Source organism: Pinus tabuliformis, chromosome 1_1 (genome assembly GCF_031772625.1).
Source record: "Pinus tabuliformis cultivar Carrire ecotype Pingquan chromosome 1_1, CPIR1, whole genome shotgun sequence".
Taxonomy (NCBI): domain Eukaryota; kingdom Viridiplantae; phylum Streptophyta; class Pinopsida; order Pinales; family Pinaceae; genus Pinus; species Pinus tabuliformis.
In genome coordinates this window covers 243,142,810-243,158,829 of record NC_142297.1, presented here as the reverse complement: position 1 = coordinate 243,158,829, position 16,020 = coordinate 243,142,810, and the positions used below count along the sequence as shown (strand labels likewise).

At 39.8% G+C, this 16,020-nt stretch overlaps 1 protein-coding gene and 4 pseudogenes across 1 annotated transcript; 4 read left to right on the top strand and 1 right to left on the bottom strand.

The window, feature by feature from the left end:
• Window positions 1-3,064: 3,064 nt before the first annotated feature.
• On the top strand, window positions 3,065-4,169 carry LOC149212427 (ethylene-overproduction protein 1 pseudogene; annotated as a pseudogene).
• LOC149212426 (ubiquitin-like-specific protease 1D pseudogene) lies at window positions 4,167-5,480 on the top strand (annotated as a pseudogene).
• Window positions 5,481-8,540: 3,060 nt separating this feature from the next.
• LOC149212425 (ethylene-overproduction protein 1 pseudogene) lies at window positions 8,541-9,801 on the top strand (annotated as a pseudogene).
• Window positions 9,802-10,042: 241 nt separating this feature from the next.
• On the top strand, window positions 10,043-10,957 carry LOC149212424 (ubiquitin-like-specific protease 1D). The gene has a single exon (XM_089390609.1). The coding sequence runs from the start codon at window positions 10,121-10,123 to the stop codon at window positions 10,880-10,882; it is 762 nt and encodes a 253-aa protein (XP_089246735.1). The 5' UTR covers window positions 10,043-10,120; the 3' UTR covers window positions 10,883-10,957.
• Window positions 10,958-14,228: 3,271 nt separating this feature from the next.
• Window positions 14,229-15,819, bottom strand: LOC149212423 (alpha,alpha-trehalose-phosphate synthase [UDP-forming] 6 pseudogene; annotated as a pseudogene).
• Between the last annotated feature and the right edge of the window lie 201 nt (window positions 15,820-16,020).

Sequence of the window (16,020 nt, the reverse complement as noted above, 5' to 3'; positions counted from 1 at the left end):
CCTTCATCATTTTATAGATGCCTGTGTGGTGGCTTGAAAGACGGGATGTCAAAATTGCTGTAGAAAGTATTTAGGGCCTTGATAACCGCAGAAGACCATTCTCTTGCATTATTGCAACAAGGTGAAATCGTTTGGAGCAAATTCAAGACACAGCACTCATTCCAATGCTGAAGTTATCTTAGTTCTCAGGTTCTTCAAAAATATTTCAGATAGCTGAGTATGCCCCTAGTGGTACTGAGCTGACAAGTTCTTGATGCTGATTGTTTTCATTTCCAGATCATGCATATCTCTTATCAAATAAGAGAAGTAGATGAGGACCAGGGACCATTAAAGATACAATAGAATATATTATGCATATTACAAGACTGTGTCATGACCAGTGGCGATCATTTAGCTATGAAAGGAAGACTGTGTTTTTGAAATTACACAGCAGTTTCGTAGCGCGCTACGAAACTGCTGTAGCTGCATGTTACAATTGAGTTGATCAATTATGATTGACAAAGCGGCAAATCTTTTTGAAAGGTTTTGTCATCACACAGGTACATGGGAAAGGCTTACAGCACATCAAAGACGTGGCAGTCTGCTCCATTTTGGGGTAATTGAAGGATAAAGGATATACTTCATTGGATCCGGACATGTTAAGGCAGACTAAAGACCGGTACACAGGGGCAGTTTCATATGTTTCAGCGTATTGGAAAACATGTGACATTGAAGACAGACATGAAGCATTAAAGGTCCATCACAGCCACCGCCAGAAGGGAACCAGATGTCAGAGAACAAAAATAATTATAGACCAAGGCTGTTATGGAATTAGAGTCCCATTTGATTATGGAATTAGAGTCCCATTTGATTTAGATGTCTAGAAGATCTAGTGGAAGTTTGTTATATTTAATAGGCAGTTAAAAGCTTAATAGGTGTCATTAGAAGTAGTTTTCGAATTCCCCTCATGCTGGAGGAGGAATCTCGATCAGTTAGAATAAGAGCTCTATATATAGCAGAAGAGCTGATGTACAAAGGGTTGGAAACTTTATAACAGAGCATAGTATTTGGCTTATGTAAAGACTAACTTTTCAGTAATATAATTTTGATTTTACTTCTCAGGATTCACTAAGGATTTCTTATATTCAGAATGTGTGATGTTTTCCTTTTCTTAGTTTTGTCTACAGTAGTATGGATGTATAATCACTCAGAATTCACTGAATGTGCTCTGATTTCCTGTATGCATCTGTAAACTGTGTGGTTCCATATGAGTGTGTGTTCTGAATATTCAAATGCTGAATGCCCTGACTTCTATGTAAGGTCAAGATATTTGTTATTTTGAGGTGTAGTTGACTCCATAGGCCCAATGGATACTTGTTTAATGTATTTCCAACATTCATATTTGTCACAATTGTTCTACAAGAGTTAGCCATCTTATTTTAAATCAAAATCATTATTATACCCAGAGAGAGCCCTCTCAGGTTGAGGAGGCTAAGCCTCAACCTAAAGTAGGTTTGAAATAGTTACTTAGAGTCAACTTGACCAGCAACCTATCAGGGTCTGATTTTGAGATAACATTTTGGTGCGTCTGCCGGGAGTCTGAAGATTACTCATTCCCGAAATCATGAAGCTGAACTTCTGAAGGTAGCAGGAACTCAGAAGGTTTTTGAGGCTGCAAATCTACCTTCGCGACTCCATTGTTGAAGAATTCAAAATTCATACATTCATGGTGATTCCACTGGAGTTATGAAGGACCGAGATGCTACCATTCTTATTTCAAGGGAAATGTAAGCTGTGGATTGAAAGCTTTCCTGCCAAATCCATCAAGTCATTTGAAGACTTTTGGCTTATGTTTTTGGAGGAATGGATAGATAGATCAGATGTGGTGGCAAACTCTCCTTCAATTCAAGGTTTCAAACAATGGAATAATGATCATAGTAATGGAGAAACAAATGAAAATTTTTCTTTGTCCTTGTCCTCGTATCTAAAATCATTTGAGTGTAAGGCAGAGGATAAGATGAAATTTTTGGATGAAGTTGCTGAGGACATTGAGAAAGACATTGAAGGTTTACAAGGTCAAATTCAGGCATATAGTCTTCATAACCATGATCATTATTTTCAGAAGCTCTCTATGGCAGAACACAAGGAGAGACTGTTGCTTCCTTTCTCTTTCACGATTGAGGAACTGTACACTGTTGTTGAAGATCAGTTTGCACAACCAGAAAGTTACGAGAACCATCAAGCTGATCATGTATTCTGGGATCCTATAGCTGACTACATGGAAGAGTTTTACTCTCCAGTGTTTCAGTTTTTTTATGAAGATCAGAGGCAATCTCAATGGCAGCGGTCATCACAATATCATAGTGGCTCTAAACTCTGATGCAGTCAAAAAACTCAAATATCAAATAAGACAAATGATTGGCTACATTGGAAATTTCACATTGATTGAGCTGAAAGAAGTTTGAAATTGGTACGGTAGGTAGGTAGGAAAATGCAAATAAGCTCAAGGTTGACTGAGCATTTTTTTAGTAGTGGTAGATTTCTTTCTCCTACAGTGATCATCAAGCTTAAGCCCGAGGTGAAGGCTCAAGAAGCTTGAAAGGGACGCTTGACAAGAAAATCTATATTTGTTATAAAGAAGACAAAGCACTAGACCTGCATGTTCTTAGTGTACTACAGGGGCACACTATCCCAAGTGGAGCCACCTGTTATCACTCAAGAAAAAATAGTTTAAATTCTGAACATCAATTTTTTAAATTTGTCAAAGGGTTGGTGTCAGTTTTGGGTCTAGTCTTTTCATCTTGTTTTAGAGTCTTGTTAAGAGTCTTGCTAGTGTGTCAAATGGGGTCAATTCTCTGTTTTAGTCCATCAATGGTCTCACACCACACCTAAGCTCCATATGTCAATCCTATTTCAAAGTTCACAGCGCAGAAACCTCCGTCTAGGTGATTTCGTAGCGCAAAACACCGATTTTGCACTAACTGCGCTATGAAATCGGGAATTCGTGCTGATCCATAGCAAATCTCACCCCAGCTGTCATATATTCTGCAAGAAGTTTACGGGGATAACATGTGCAGGGTCTTACATGTCGGTCTTGACGCGTGTTCTGTAACCTTCAAATTTGATTCTTGCCTGTACCATTCAAATCGGGACTTCCATCCAAAACCAAATCCGAAAATTCTCTATTAAGACCGAAACTTCTTATTCTGGTTTCGATTTGTGATCAATCTGGCAGTATCACTTCTGAGAAGAACGGGCTCTTGCCACCTTCCTTTGTTTCTAATTTGCAAAATGTCTTGAAGAACAGAAAGATAGAAAAACCCCCAGAAGAAGCGAAAGCTGGTCTGTATTTGGAACAGTGTTTTGTCTTTAGAGGCCTAGGTGAAACTAAGTTGTTGCGGCGTAGTTTGCGATCTGCACGCCAGCACGCTTGTCGAGTCCATGAAAAGATAGTATTTTCAGCCTGGCTGAGGTATGAGAAACGTGAAGAAGAACTTGATGATATGTCACTAATGACTTGTAATGGTAGGGCGTTGGAATGCCCTAAAGCTGCGCTGGTTGATGGATATTCACCCGTTACTGTTTTTGATCCTTGTCCTTGTCGAGAGCCCTTAGACAACAGGGAAATGGCATCGGAGGAATGTTCTACTTCATCTGTCACTAGAGATGACGTTGTTTTTTGCATAGATGAGGAGGAGGTAGTTTGCAATCGTGAAAACATTGCTGCTCTTTCAAGTCCTTTTCATGCTATGCTCTTTGGATGCTTCACTGAATCACAGAGAACAAAAATAGGTTTTTCCCATAATGGGATCTCTGCTCAGGGCATGAGGGCTGTGGATGAGTTTAGCAAAACAGGTTGTTTGGAACCATTTCCACCAGAGGTTGTGTTGGAGCTGCTAACATTTGCCAACAAGTTCTGCTGTGAAAAGATGAAATCCGCCTGTGACAAATGTTTGGCAGCCCTGGTTCTAAATGTGAATGATGCAGTGATTTTTATTGAGTATGGTCTCGAGGAGAATGCAGAATTGCTGGTTGCTTCCTGCCTACAGTTTTTTCTCAGGGATCTTCCAAGGTCTTTACACCATCCACAGGTTGCAAGCTTATTATGTAAACCGGAAGGCAGGAAAAGACTGGAAATGATTGGGCATTCATCGTTTGCTTTGTACTCCTTTTAAAGTCAAGTAGCCATGGAGGATGACATGAAGTCAGACACCACAGTGCAGCTTTTAGAAAGATTGAGAGAATGTGCCACTTCTCATAGGCAGAAAGCACTTGTATTGCATCAACTGGGTTGTGTGATGCTAGAAAGGCCAGATATCGAGATTTGTTCAAAATTCACATTCTAGGATGCCCTACGGTGATATCGACGGATCCAGCTCTCAACAGATATATCTTATTGAATGAAGGCCGAGGACTAATTCCTGGATACCCGCAGTCTATGCTTGACTTATTGGGAAAATGGAACATTGCTGTTGTTCAAAGCGATCTTCATAAAACCATGAGAGGAGCCATGCTCGCATTGATCAATCCCTCCATGATCAAAGACCACCTGCTTTCTGATATCAACGAGTTCATGGACATATATCTGCAAGACGGAAAAAGGACATCCGAATTTACTACCCTGAAAGAGACCATCCAGAATCTGTTGAAATTTGTCTCTCTGACATGGAATGCTTGGCTCCCTTACAATTTTTGTCTTCAGCAATTATAAACTTCTACATACAGTACCTCCAAAGATCTGAATTTCTACGTACTGAGCACAAGAATGACTATCACTTCTTTAACACTTTCTTTTATAGTAAACTCGAGGAAGCTTTGGATTCTAAGTGTAAGCAAGAAGATGGGAATTCCTTTGCAAAGCTTCGGAGATGGTTTAAAGGAGTAAACATATTTGAGAAAGCATATATCTTTTTGCCAATTCATGCTTGTCAGCATTGGAGTTCGGCAATTATCAATATTCCTGCCAGAGAAGATGAAGATGGTCCCATTATTCTTCATTTGGACTCATTGGGTTTACATACTAGTCGGACCATCTTTGAAAATATTCGGAGCTACTTGAAAGCTGAACGGGAACATTTAAATCAGGCCGATGTCCCTGTACAAGTTCCAATTGCAGAGAAAATATGGAAAGATTTGCCACGCAATATTCAAGAGAAGAAAATTCAGGTACCTCAGCAGGAAAATGATTACGATTGTGGTTTGTTTGTTCTTTTCTTCATGCAACGTTTCATTGAAGTAGCCCCGCCAAGACTAAGAAAGACAAATTTGGATAGGTTTGGTAGAAAGTGGTTCCAACTTGCTGAAGCTTCACATTTGAGAGATTCAATTAGAATCTTGCTTGAGATGCATTTCAAAGAAGCAGAAAAAAGCATTCAGGATACTATGGATAATGGTTCACTTCCAGTAGTTCTAGAGGACTTGGAGTGAAAGCAAAGTTTATTGAGGATATGGTACAGGATGTTCCTATCAATTCTTTAAAATCCATTTTGAAGAAGCACCTTCACCATTTTATAGATGCCTGTGTGGTGGCTTGAAAGACGGGATGTCAAAATTGTTGTAGAAAGTATTTAGGGCCTTGATAACCGCAGAAGACCATTCTCTTGCATTATTGCAACAAGGTGAAATCGTTTGGAGCAAATTCAAGACACAGCACTCATTCCAATGCTGAAGTTATCTTAGTTCTCAGGTTCTTCAAAAATATTTCAGATAGCTGAGTATGCCCCTAGTGGTACTGAGCTGACAAGTTCTTGATGCTGATTGCTTTCATTTCCAGATCATATATATCTCTTATCAAATAAGAGAAGTAGATGAGGACCAGGGACCATTAAAGATACGGTAGAATATATTATGCATATTACAAGACTGTGTCATGACCAGTGGCGATCATTTAGCTATGAAAGGAAGACTGTGTTTTTGAAATTACACAGCAGTTTCGTAGCGCGCTACGAAACTGCTGTAGCTGCATGTTACAATTGAGTCGATCAATTATGATTGACAAAGCGGCAAATCTTTTTGAAAGGTTTTGTCATCACACAGGTACATGGGAAAGGCTTACAGCACATCAAAGACATGGCAGTCTGCTCCATTTTGGGGTAATTAAAGGATAAAGGATATGCTTCATTGGATCCGGACATGTTAAGGCAGACTAAAGACCGGTACACAGGGGCAGTTTCATACGTTTCAGGGTATTGGAAAACATGTGACATTGAAGGCAGACATGAAGCATTAAAGGTCCATCACAGCCACCGCCAGAAGGGAACCAGATGTCAGAGAACGAAAATAATTATAGACCAAGGCTGTTATGGAATTAGACTCCCATTTGATTATGGAATTAGAGTCCCATTTGATTTAGATGTCTAGAAGATCTAGTGGAAGTTTGTTATATTTAATAGGCAGTTAAAAGCTTAATAGATGTCATTAGAAATAGTTTTCGAATTCCCCTCATGTTGGAGGAGGAATCTCGATCAGTTAGAATAAGAGCTCTATATATAGCAGAAGAGCTGATGTACAAAGGGTTGGAAACTTTATAACAGAGCATAGTATTTGGCTTATGTAAAGACTCACTTTTCAGTAATATAATTTTGATTTTACTTCTCAGGATTCACTAAGGATTTCTTATATTCAGAATGTGTGATGTTTTCCTTTTCTTAGTTTTGTCTACAGTAGTATGGATGTATAATCACTCAGAATTCACTGAATGTGCTCTGATTTCCTGTATGCATCTGTAAACTGTGTGGTTCCATATGAGTGTGTGTTCTGAATATTCAAATGCTGAATGCCCTGACTTCTATGTAAGGTCAAGATCTTTGTTATTTTGAGGTGTAGTTGACTCCATAGGCCCAATGGATACTTGTTTAATGTATTTCCAACATTCATATTTGTCACAATTGTTCTACAAGAGTTAGCCATCTTATTTTAAATCAAAATCATTATTATACCCAGAGAGAGCCCTCTCAGGTTGAGGAGGCTAAGCCTCAACCTAAAGTAGGTTTGAAACAGTTACTTAGAGTCAACCTGACCAGCAGCCTATCAGGGTCTGATTTTGAGATAACATTTTGGTGCGTCTGCCGGGAGTCTGAAGATTACTCATTCCCGAAATCATGAAGCTGAACTTCTGAAGGTAGCAGGAGCTCAGAAGGTTTTTGAGGCTGCAAATCTACCTTCGCGACTCCATTGTTGAAGAATTCAAAATTCATACATTCATGGTGATTCCACTGGAGTTATGAAGGACCGAGATGCTGCCATTCTTATTTCAAGGGAAATGTAAGCGGTGGATTGAAAGCTTTCCTGCCAAATCCATCAAGTCAGTTGAAGACTTTTGGCTTATGTTTTTGGAGGAATGGATAGATAGATCAGATGTGGTGGCAAACTCTCCTTCAATTCAAGGTTTCAAACAATGGAATAATGATCATAGTAATGGAGAAACAAATGAAAATTTTTCTTTGTCCTTGTCCTCGTATCTAAAATCATTTGAGTGTAAGGCAGAGGATAAGATGAAATTTTTGGATGAAGTTGCTGAGGACATTGAGAAAGACATTGAAGGTTTACAAGGTCAAATTCAGGCATATAGTCTTCATAATCATGATCATTATTTTCAGAAGCTTTCTATGGCAGAACACAAGGAGAGACTGTTGCTTCCTTTCTCTTTCACGATTGAGGAACTGTACACTGTTGTTGAAGATCAGTTTGCACAACCAGAAAGTTACGAGAACCATCAAGTTGATCATGTATTCTGGGATCCTATAGCTGACTACATGGAAGAGTTTTACTCTCCAGTGTTTCAGTTTTTTTATGAAGATCAGAGGCAATCTCAATGGCAGCGGTCATCACAATATCATAGTGGCTCTAAACTCCGATGCAGTCAAAAAACTCAAATATCAAATAAGACAAATGATTGGCTACATTGGAAATTTCACATTGATTGAGCTGAAAGAAGTTTGAAATTCGTAGGATAGGTAGGTAGGAAAATGCAAATAAGCTCAAGGTTGACTGAGCATTTTTTTAGTAGATGTAGATTTCTTTCTCCTACAGTGATCATCAAGCTTAAGCCCGAGGTGAAGGCTCAAGAAGCTTGAAGGGGACGCTTGACAAGCAAATCTATATTTGTTATAAAGAAGACAAAGCACTGGACCTGCATGTTCTTAGTGTACCACAGGGGCACACTATCCCAAGTGGAGCCACCTGTTATCACTCAAGAAAAAATAGTTTAAATTCTGAACATCAATTTTTTAAATTTGTCAAAGGGTTGGTGTCAGTTTTGGGCCTAGTCTTTTCATCTTGTTTTAGAGTCTTGTTAAGAGTCTTGCTAGTGTGTCAAATGGGGTCAATTCTCTGTTTTAGTCCATCAATGGTCTCACACCACACCTAAGCTCCATATGTCAATCCTATTTCAAAGTTCACAGCACAGAAACCTCCGTCTAGGTGATTTCGTAGCGCAAAACACCGATTTTGCACTAACTGCGCTATGAAATCGGGAATTCGTGCTGATCCATAGCAAATCTCACCCCAGCTGTCATATTTTCTGCAAGAAGTTTACGGGGATAGCATGTGCAAGGTCTTACATGTCGGTCTTGACGCGTGTTCTGTAACCTTCAAATTTGATTCTTGCCTGTACCATTCAAATCAGGACTTCCATCCAAAACCAAATCTGAAAATTCTCTATTAAGACCGAAACTTCTGATTCTGGTTTCGATTTGTGATCAATCTGGCAGTATCACTTCTGAGAAGAACGGGCTCTTGCCACCTTCCTTTGTTTCTAATTTGCAAAATGTCTTGAAGAACAGAAAGATAGAAAAACCCCCAGAAGAAGCGAAAGCTGGTCTGTATTTGGAACAGTGTTTTGTCTTTAGAGGCCTAGGAGAAACTAAGTTGTTGCGGCGTAGTTTGCGATCTGCACGCCAGTACGCTTGTCGAGTCCATGAAAAGATAGTATTTTCAGCCTGGCTGAGGTATGAGAAACGTGAAGAAGAACTTGATGATATGTCATTAATGACTTGTAATGGTAGGGCGTTGGAATGCCCTAAAGCTACGCTGGTTGATGGATATTCACCCGTTACTGTTTTTTATCCTTGTCCTTGTCGAGAGCCCTTAGACAACAGGGAAATGGCATCGGAGGAATGTTCTACTTCATCTGTCACTAGAGATGATGTTGTTTTTTGCATAGATGAGGAGGAGGTAGTTTGCAATCGTGAAAACATTGCTACTCTTTCAAGTCCTTTTCATGCTATGCTCTTTGGATGCTTCACTGAATCACAGAGAACAAAAATAGGTTTTTCCCATAATGGGATCTCTGCTCAGGGCATGAGGGCTGTGGATGAGTTTAGCAAAACAGGTTGTTTGGAACCATTTCCACCAGAGGTTGTGTTGGAGCTGCTAATATTTGCCAACAAGTTCTGCTATGAAAAGATGAAATCCGCCTGTGACGAATGTTTGGCAGCCCTGGTTCTAAATGTGAATGATGCAGTGATTTTTATTGAGTATGGTCTCGAGGAGAATGCAGAATTGCTGGTTGCTTCCTGCCTACAGTTTTTTCTCAGGGATCCTCCAAGGTCTTTACACCATCCACAAGTTGCAAGCTTATTATGTAAACCGGAAGGCAGGAAAAAACTGGAAATGATTGGGCATTCATCGTTTGCTTTGTACTCCTTTTAAAGTCAAGTAGCCATGGAGGATGACATGAAGTCAGACACCACAGTGCAGCTTTTAGAAAGATTGAGAGAATGTGCCACTTCTCATAGGCAGAAAGCACTTGTATTGCATCAACTGGGTTGTGTGATGCTAGAAAGGCCAGATATCGAGATTTGTTCAAGATTCACATTCTAGGATGCCCTACGGTGATATCGACGGATCCAGCTCTCAACAGATATATCTTATTGAATGAAGGCCGAGGACTAATTCCTGGATACCCGCAGTCTATGCTTGACTTATTGGAAAAATGGAACATTGCTGCTATTCAAAGCGATCTTCATAAAACCATGAGAGGAGCCATGCTCGCATTGATCAATCCCTCCATGATCAAAGACCACCTGCTTTCTGATATCAACGAGTTCATAGACATATATCTGCAAGACGGAAAAAGGACATCCGAATTTACTACCCTGAAAGAGACCATCCAGAATCTGTTGAAATTTGTCTCTCTGACATGGAATGCCTGGCTCCCTTACAATTTTTGTCTTCAGCAATTATAAACTTCTACATACAGTACCTCCAAAGATCTGAATTTCTACGTACTGAGCACAAGAATGACTATCACTTCTTTAACACTTTCTTTTATAGTAAACTCGAGGAAGCTTTGGATTCTAAGTGTAAGCAAGAAGATGGGAATTCCTTTGCAAAGCTTCGGAGATGGTTTAAAGGAGTAAACATATTTGAGAAAGCGTATATCTTTTTGCCAATTCATGCTTGTCAGCATTGGAGTTTGGCAATTATCAGTATTCCTGCCAGAGAAGATGAAGATGGTCCCATTATTCTTCATTTGGACTCATTGGGTTTACATACTAGTCGGACCATCTTTGAAAATATTCGGAGCTACTTGAAAGCTGAACGGGAACTTTTAAATCAGGCCGATGTCCCTGTACAAGTTCCAATTGCAGAGAAAATATGGAAAGATTTGCCACGCAATATTCAAGAGAAGAAAATTCAGGTACCTCAGCAGGAAAATGATTACGATTGTGGTTTGTTTGTTCTTTTCTTCATGCAACGTTTCATTGAAGTAGCCCCGCCAAGACTAAGAAAGACAAATTTGGATAGGTTTGGTAGAAAGTGGTTCCAACCTGCTGAAGCTTCACATTTGAGAGATTCAATTAGAATCTTGCTTGAGAAGCATTTCAAAGAAGCAGAAAAAAGCATTCAGGATACTATGGATAATGGTTCACTTCCAGTAGTTCTAGAGGACTTGGAGTGAAAGCAAAGTTTATTGAGGATATGGTACAGGATGTTCCTATCAATTCTTTAAAATCCATTTTGAAGAAGCACCTTCACCATTTTATAGATGCCTGTGTGGTGGCTTGAAAGACGGGATGTCAAAATTGCTGTAGAAATTATTTAGGGCCTTGATAACCGCAGAAGACCATTCTCTTGCATTATTGCAACAAGGTGAAATTGTTTGGAGCAAATTCAAGACACAGCACTCATTCCAATGCTGAAGTTATCTTAGTTCTCAGGTTCTTCAAAAATATTTCAGATAGCTGAGTATGCCCCTAGTGGTACTGAGCTTACAAGTTCTTGATGCTGATTGCTTTCATTTCCAGATCATGCATATCTCTTATCAAATAGGAGAAGTAGATGAGGACCAGGGACCATTAAAGATACAGTAGAATATATTATGCATATTACAAGACTGTGTCATGACCAGTGGCGATCATTTAGCTATGAAAGGAAGACTGTGTTTTTGAAATTACACAGCAGTTTCGTAGCGCGCTACGAAACTGCTGTAGCTGCATGTTACAATTGAGTTGATCAATTATGATTGACAAAGCAGCAAATCTTTTTGAAAGGTTTTGTCATCACACAGGTACATGGGAAAGGCTTACAGCACATCAAAGACGTGGTAGTCTGCTCCATTTTGGGGTAATTAAAGGATAAAGGATATACTTCATTGGATCCGGACATGTTAAGGCAGACTAAAGACCGGTACACAGGGGCAGTTTCATATGTTTCAGGGTATTGGAAAACATGTGACATTGAAGACAGACATGAAGCATTAAAGGTCCATCACAGCCACCGCCAGAAGGGAACCAGATGTCAGAGAACGAAAATAATTATAGACCAAGGCTGTTATGGAATTAGAGTCCCATTTGATTATGGAATTAGAGTCCCATTTGATTTAGATGTCTAGAAGATCTAGTGGAAGTTTGTTATATTTAATAGGCAGTTAAAAGCTTAATAGGTGTCATTAGAAGTAGTTTTCGAATTCCCCTCATGCTGGAGGAGGAATCTCGATCAGTTAGAATAAGAGCTCTATATATAGCAGAAGAGCTGATGTACAAAGGGTTGGAAACTTTATAACAGAGCATAGTATTTGGCTTATGTAAAGACTAACTTTTCAGTAATATAATTTTGATTTTACTTCTCAGGATTCACTAAGGATTTCTTATATTCAGAATGTGTGATGTTTTCCTTTTCTTAGTTTTGTCTACAGTAGTATGGATGTATAATCACTCAGAATTCACTGAATGTGCTCTGATTTCCTGTATGCATCTGTAAACTGTGTGGTTCCATATGAGTGTGTGTTCTGAATATTCAAATGTTGAATGCCCTGACTTCTATGTAAGGTCAAGATCTTTGTTATTTTGAGGTGTAGTTGACTCCATAGGCCCAATGGATACTTGTTTAATGTATTTCCAACATTCATATTTGTCACAATTGTTCTACAAGAGTTAGCCATCTTATTTTAAATCAAAATCATTATTATACCCAGAGAGAGCCCTCTCAGGTTGAGGAGGCTAAGCCTCAACCTAAAGTAGGTTTGAAATAGTTACTTAGAGTCAACCTGACCAGCAGCCTATCAGGGTCTGATTTTGAGATAACACGTGCCATGAATTTTCACATTCCTTATGTACTTGTTGATGGAATCCGTCCAAGAATCAGTGCTCTTCACACTCCATCAGTTGCACGAGCCGTTCCTCCAAGGCTTCACGATCTACCATACCTGTGAGAGATGTTATGCATAGACTAGGCACAATATACTCCATTGTCATTACAGCGTCTACCCCATAGACCAATCTGAATGGTGTTTGTCCTGCCAGCTTCTTGCAAGTGGTCCTATAAGCCCCCATAGTACTGCAGTTACACGCACATCCCAATGATTTCACTGCGCGTTACAAATCTTTGTCAACGCGTTCTCCAAAATTTTGTTGAAGGCTTCAACAGTTCCATTGGCATGTGGGTGATACGGTGTACTCTTCTGATGGTAGACCTGGAATTCTTTTGTCAACGCGCTAATCGTTTCGTTCATAAAGTGTGTACCTTTGTCACTCATCAACACTTTCGGGCAGCCAAATCTAGATAACACATTTTCAAACAAAAACTTTGTTGTTGTAGCCCCTCTACAATACTTAACCAGTTGTGCTTTTTCCCATCTAGTTAGATATTCTGTCGCAGTGATGATATAGCGTGCACCAGTTTTCTTCCCTATGGGCTAAATTGGTCCAACGAAGTCAATCGCCCATTTTTCAAATGGTTGCAAAGATACTTGAGGTTGTAATGGCAATTCATCCCTGCGCAATGGTCTGCCAATTCTTTGACACGCATCGCATGCCTTACAATATGCTTTAGAATCCTTGTGCAACATTGGCCACCATAGACTTGCGCGCAAAATATTCTGTGCAATCGCATTTCCTGCATAATGTCCTCCCGCGGCCCCTCCATGATCTTCAGCGAGAATGTTATTTCTCTCAAAATATGGCACATATCTTCGCAATATTTCATCAGCTTCCATCTTATACAAATGTCCCGCAATAACTGAGAAGTCTGTCGCGCGCACTACTAGTTCCTTCTTTTGCTGACTTGTATACCCTTCTGGTGTCATCCCTATAGTCAAAAAGTGAATAATATCTACAAAATGATTATCCGCTACATGCACCGCGAAGAGTTGCACATCTGGCAACCCTTCCTCCAGATTATTGGGCTCCTCTCTTGTTTCAATCCATGATAGATTGTCAGGCCCTACATTTAACCTCCATGGCTTCACAATTACTTCGAAGTAATACTCTTGGAATAGTAGCAACCATCTGCAGATCTTCCCCCCCAACACAAGCTTATTGACTTGGTATTTCAAGGCAAAATTATCTGTGTACATTTTGAAGTGCCCTTGTAATAGATAGTGCATGAATTTCTACAGCGCGTACACCACTCAGTCATTGAGTAATTCTTCTCGGCCTTCGATAACTTCCTACTCGCGAAGGCTATAGGGTGGTACATTTCTCCTTCACCAGCTTGCGTTAATACTGCACCCAATGCAATACAAGAGGCATCCACATGTACGTGAAATTCCTTCTTCCAATCAGGGAATACCAAGATTGGCATGATGACCATATTTTCTTTCAAAACATCTAAGCCGCGCTCACATTCTTCGTCCCAACAGAACGTGTGTCCTTCTTCAGCAGCTTCTCCATAGGCGTAGTAATTTGAGCATATGCTTTGATAAATTTTTTGTAATATCCCGTATGTCCCAGCGTCGCGCAGTTGCTTAACATTTCTCGGGGCCTCGAGATTCACTATCACCGCAATCTTGGCATAAAATATATGGTTTGACCTACCCATTCAATGCAGACTCTCGAAAGCAACTTGAGTAGATAGACTTTTGGCTGCTACATTAGAAGTTGTAGCCAGACCCTGAAGCATTCTCATGACCTCCACAGTATCATCTAAATAATACTTCGCTTTACTTTGTTCTTGGTAAACGGTACAAGCAAACACTTCGAATATAGAGGCCATAGATGGTTGTGCCATTGCACTTGCAATACTCTCAAACATATCTTCATCAAATCTGTCATCTCCTATGCACAAAACAAAATCTGGTTGCTTTCCTCTTTCAACCATTGTTGACAGAAGTTGTTGTGCTACCAAACGCTTACTAACACCCTGGGGTTTGACTTCAACAATATGTTGGCGACTTTTGACCTCCACAGGCTCATTTGCGAGCACACTCTCTAGATGTTCTAAAAGCTCCTTGGATAAGCATGATCCAAAATTTGGATCAACGTCCTAATGATGCCAAACCAAAGCAATTTCATTAGCTTCTATGGCATAACCATCAGTTGTTTCAGTATATAATTTCATAACAGGGTCTGTTTTTTTCTTCCAGTAAAAGTCTACAGTGGGTAGCATTGTTTCGCATTTAGAATCTTGGTTCCACCTAATGAAATAGCCATGCTCTGCTGCAATCCCTAACTTATGGCAAGGTGAAAACCATTCACTGAGAGATTTCTGACCTCTTCCACTCACAATAAAGACAACGTTTTTAGGGTCATTGCATAAGTTGTTTACAACAGATATTACTTGTGGACTTGGTGTTTTGTTGATAGAAGTCTGAGGCATCATAGTACCATCATAATCCAACAAAATTGCCCTGTTGTAGGTTCTCTTGTATGCAGAGGCAATATGTTCTGTAGAAAGCTTCCTAAAGCTTGGATTAAGTGCTACAACCCTGAAACTCAATCCAAATCCAATACCCCAACACCTTCTCTTAAAGTGATCCTGACATACTCTCTCCAAATCCTGCTCAAAGTTGTGAGCCCAATAATTTACACCATGTGTGCTCACATACTTGTAATGTTTTTCATGCCGTAGTTGTTGCTCAGCCTCAGGAATTGTCAGGGATACATTCATGGCATCAGCAACAGCTTCTATGTTTTAGGGATTGACCCTGATGGCTCCACTGAGAGAAGGAGAGCACCCTATGAACTCACACACAACTAACACACTCTTCTTTGAAGTTCTTGAACTTAATCCCAAGGCTTCATCTACTTTGGAGCTACCCTGTCTACAACCAACATATTCATAAGGAGTGAGATTCATTCCATCCCTCACAGTGTTCACCACACAACAATCTGCAATTGTGTGGAAAGCATATCTCTCAAAAAATGGAATTGCTTTGTCTACTAACATGACAAGGTCACAGCCAAGGTGCCCAAATGTCTCATTGATTCTCTTGGTAATTGAATATGTCTCATTCTGTATTTCCTCAACATCCTTTCCCTTGCCCCTTGCAGGATTTGCAATCTGAACTAATACCACTTTGCCCTTCCACTCAAGATGTTGCTTAAGCAACTGTTCCAATGTTAGTAGCTTCAAACTAATACCCTTGGATATATCCATGTCATCAACACCCAACAGCATTTTATTCCCCTTGAATTGTTCCTTCAAGGTGGGAGACAAAGTATGGTTACAATTAAACAAGGAGAGGCTACAATGTCCCAGTAAGAAAATAAAGCCTTTGTGGTGTGGTCCCTTTAAGATACTAGAAAAAGTGGGTGATAATTCCTATAAACTCAGTGTACCCCCTTACATGTTAGCCTTTGAAACTCTGAGTCTTCCATG

Bases quoted from the DNA above. Each gene is read 5' to 3' on its own strand.
- LOC149212424 (XM_089390609.1), top strand. From the start codon at position 10,121: ATGGAATGCCTGGCTCCCTTACAATTTTTGTCTTCAGCAATTATAAAC.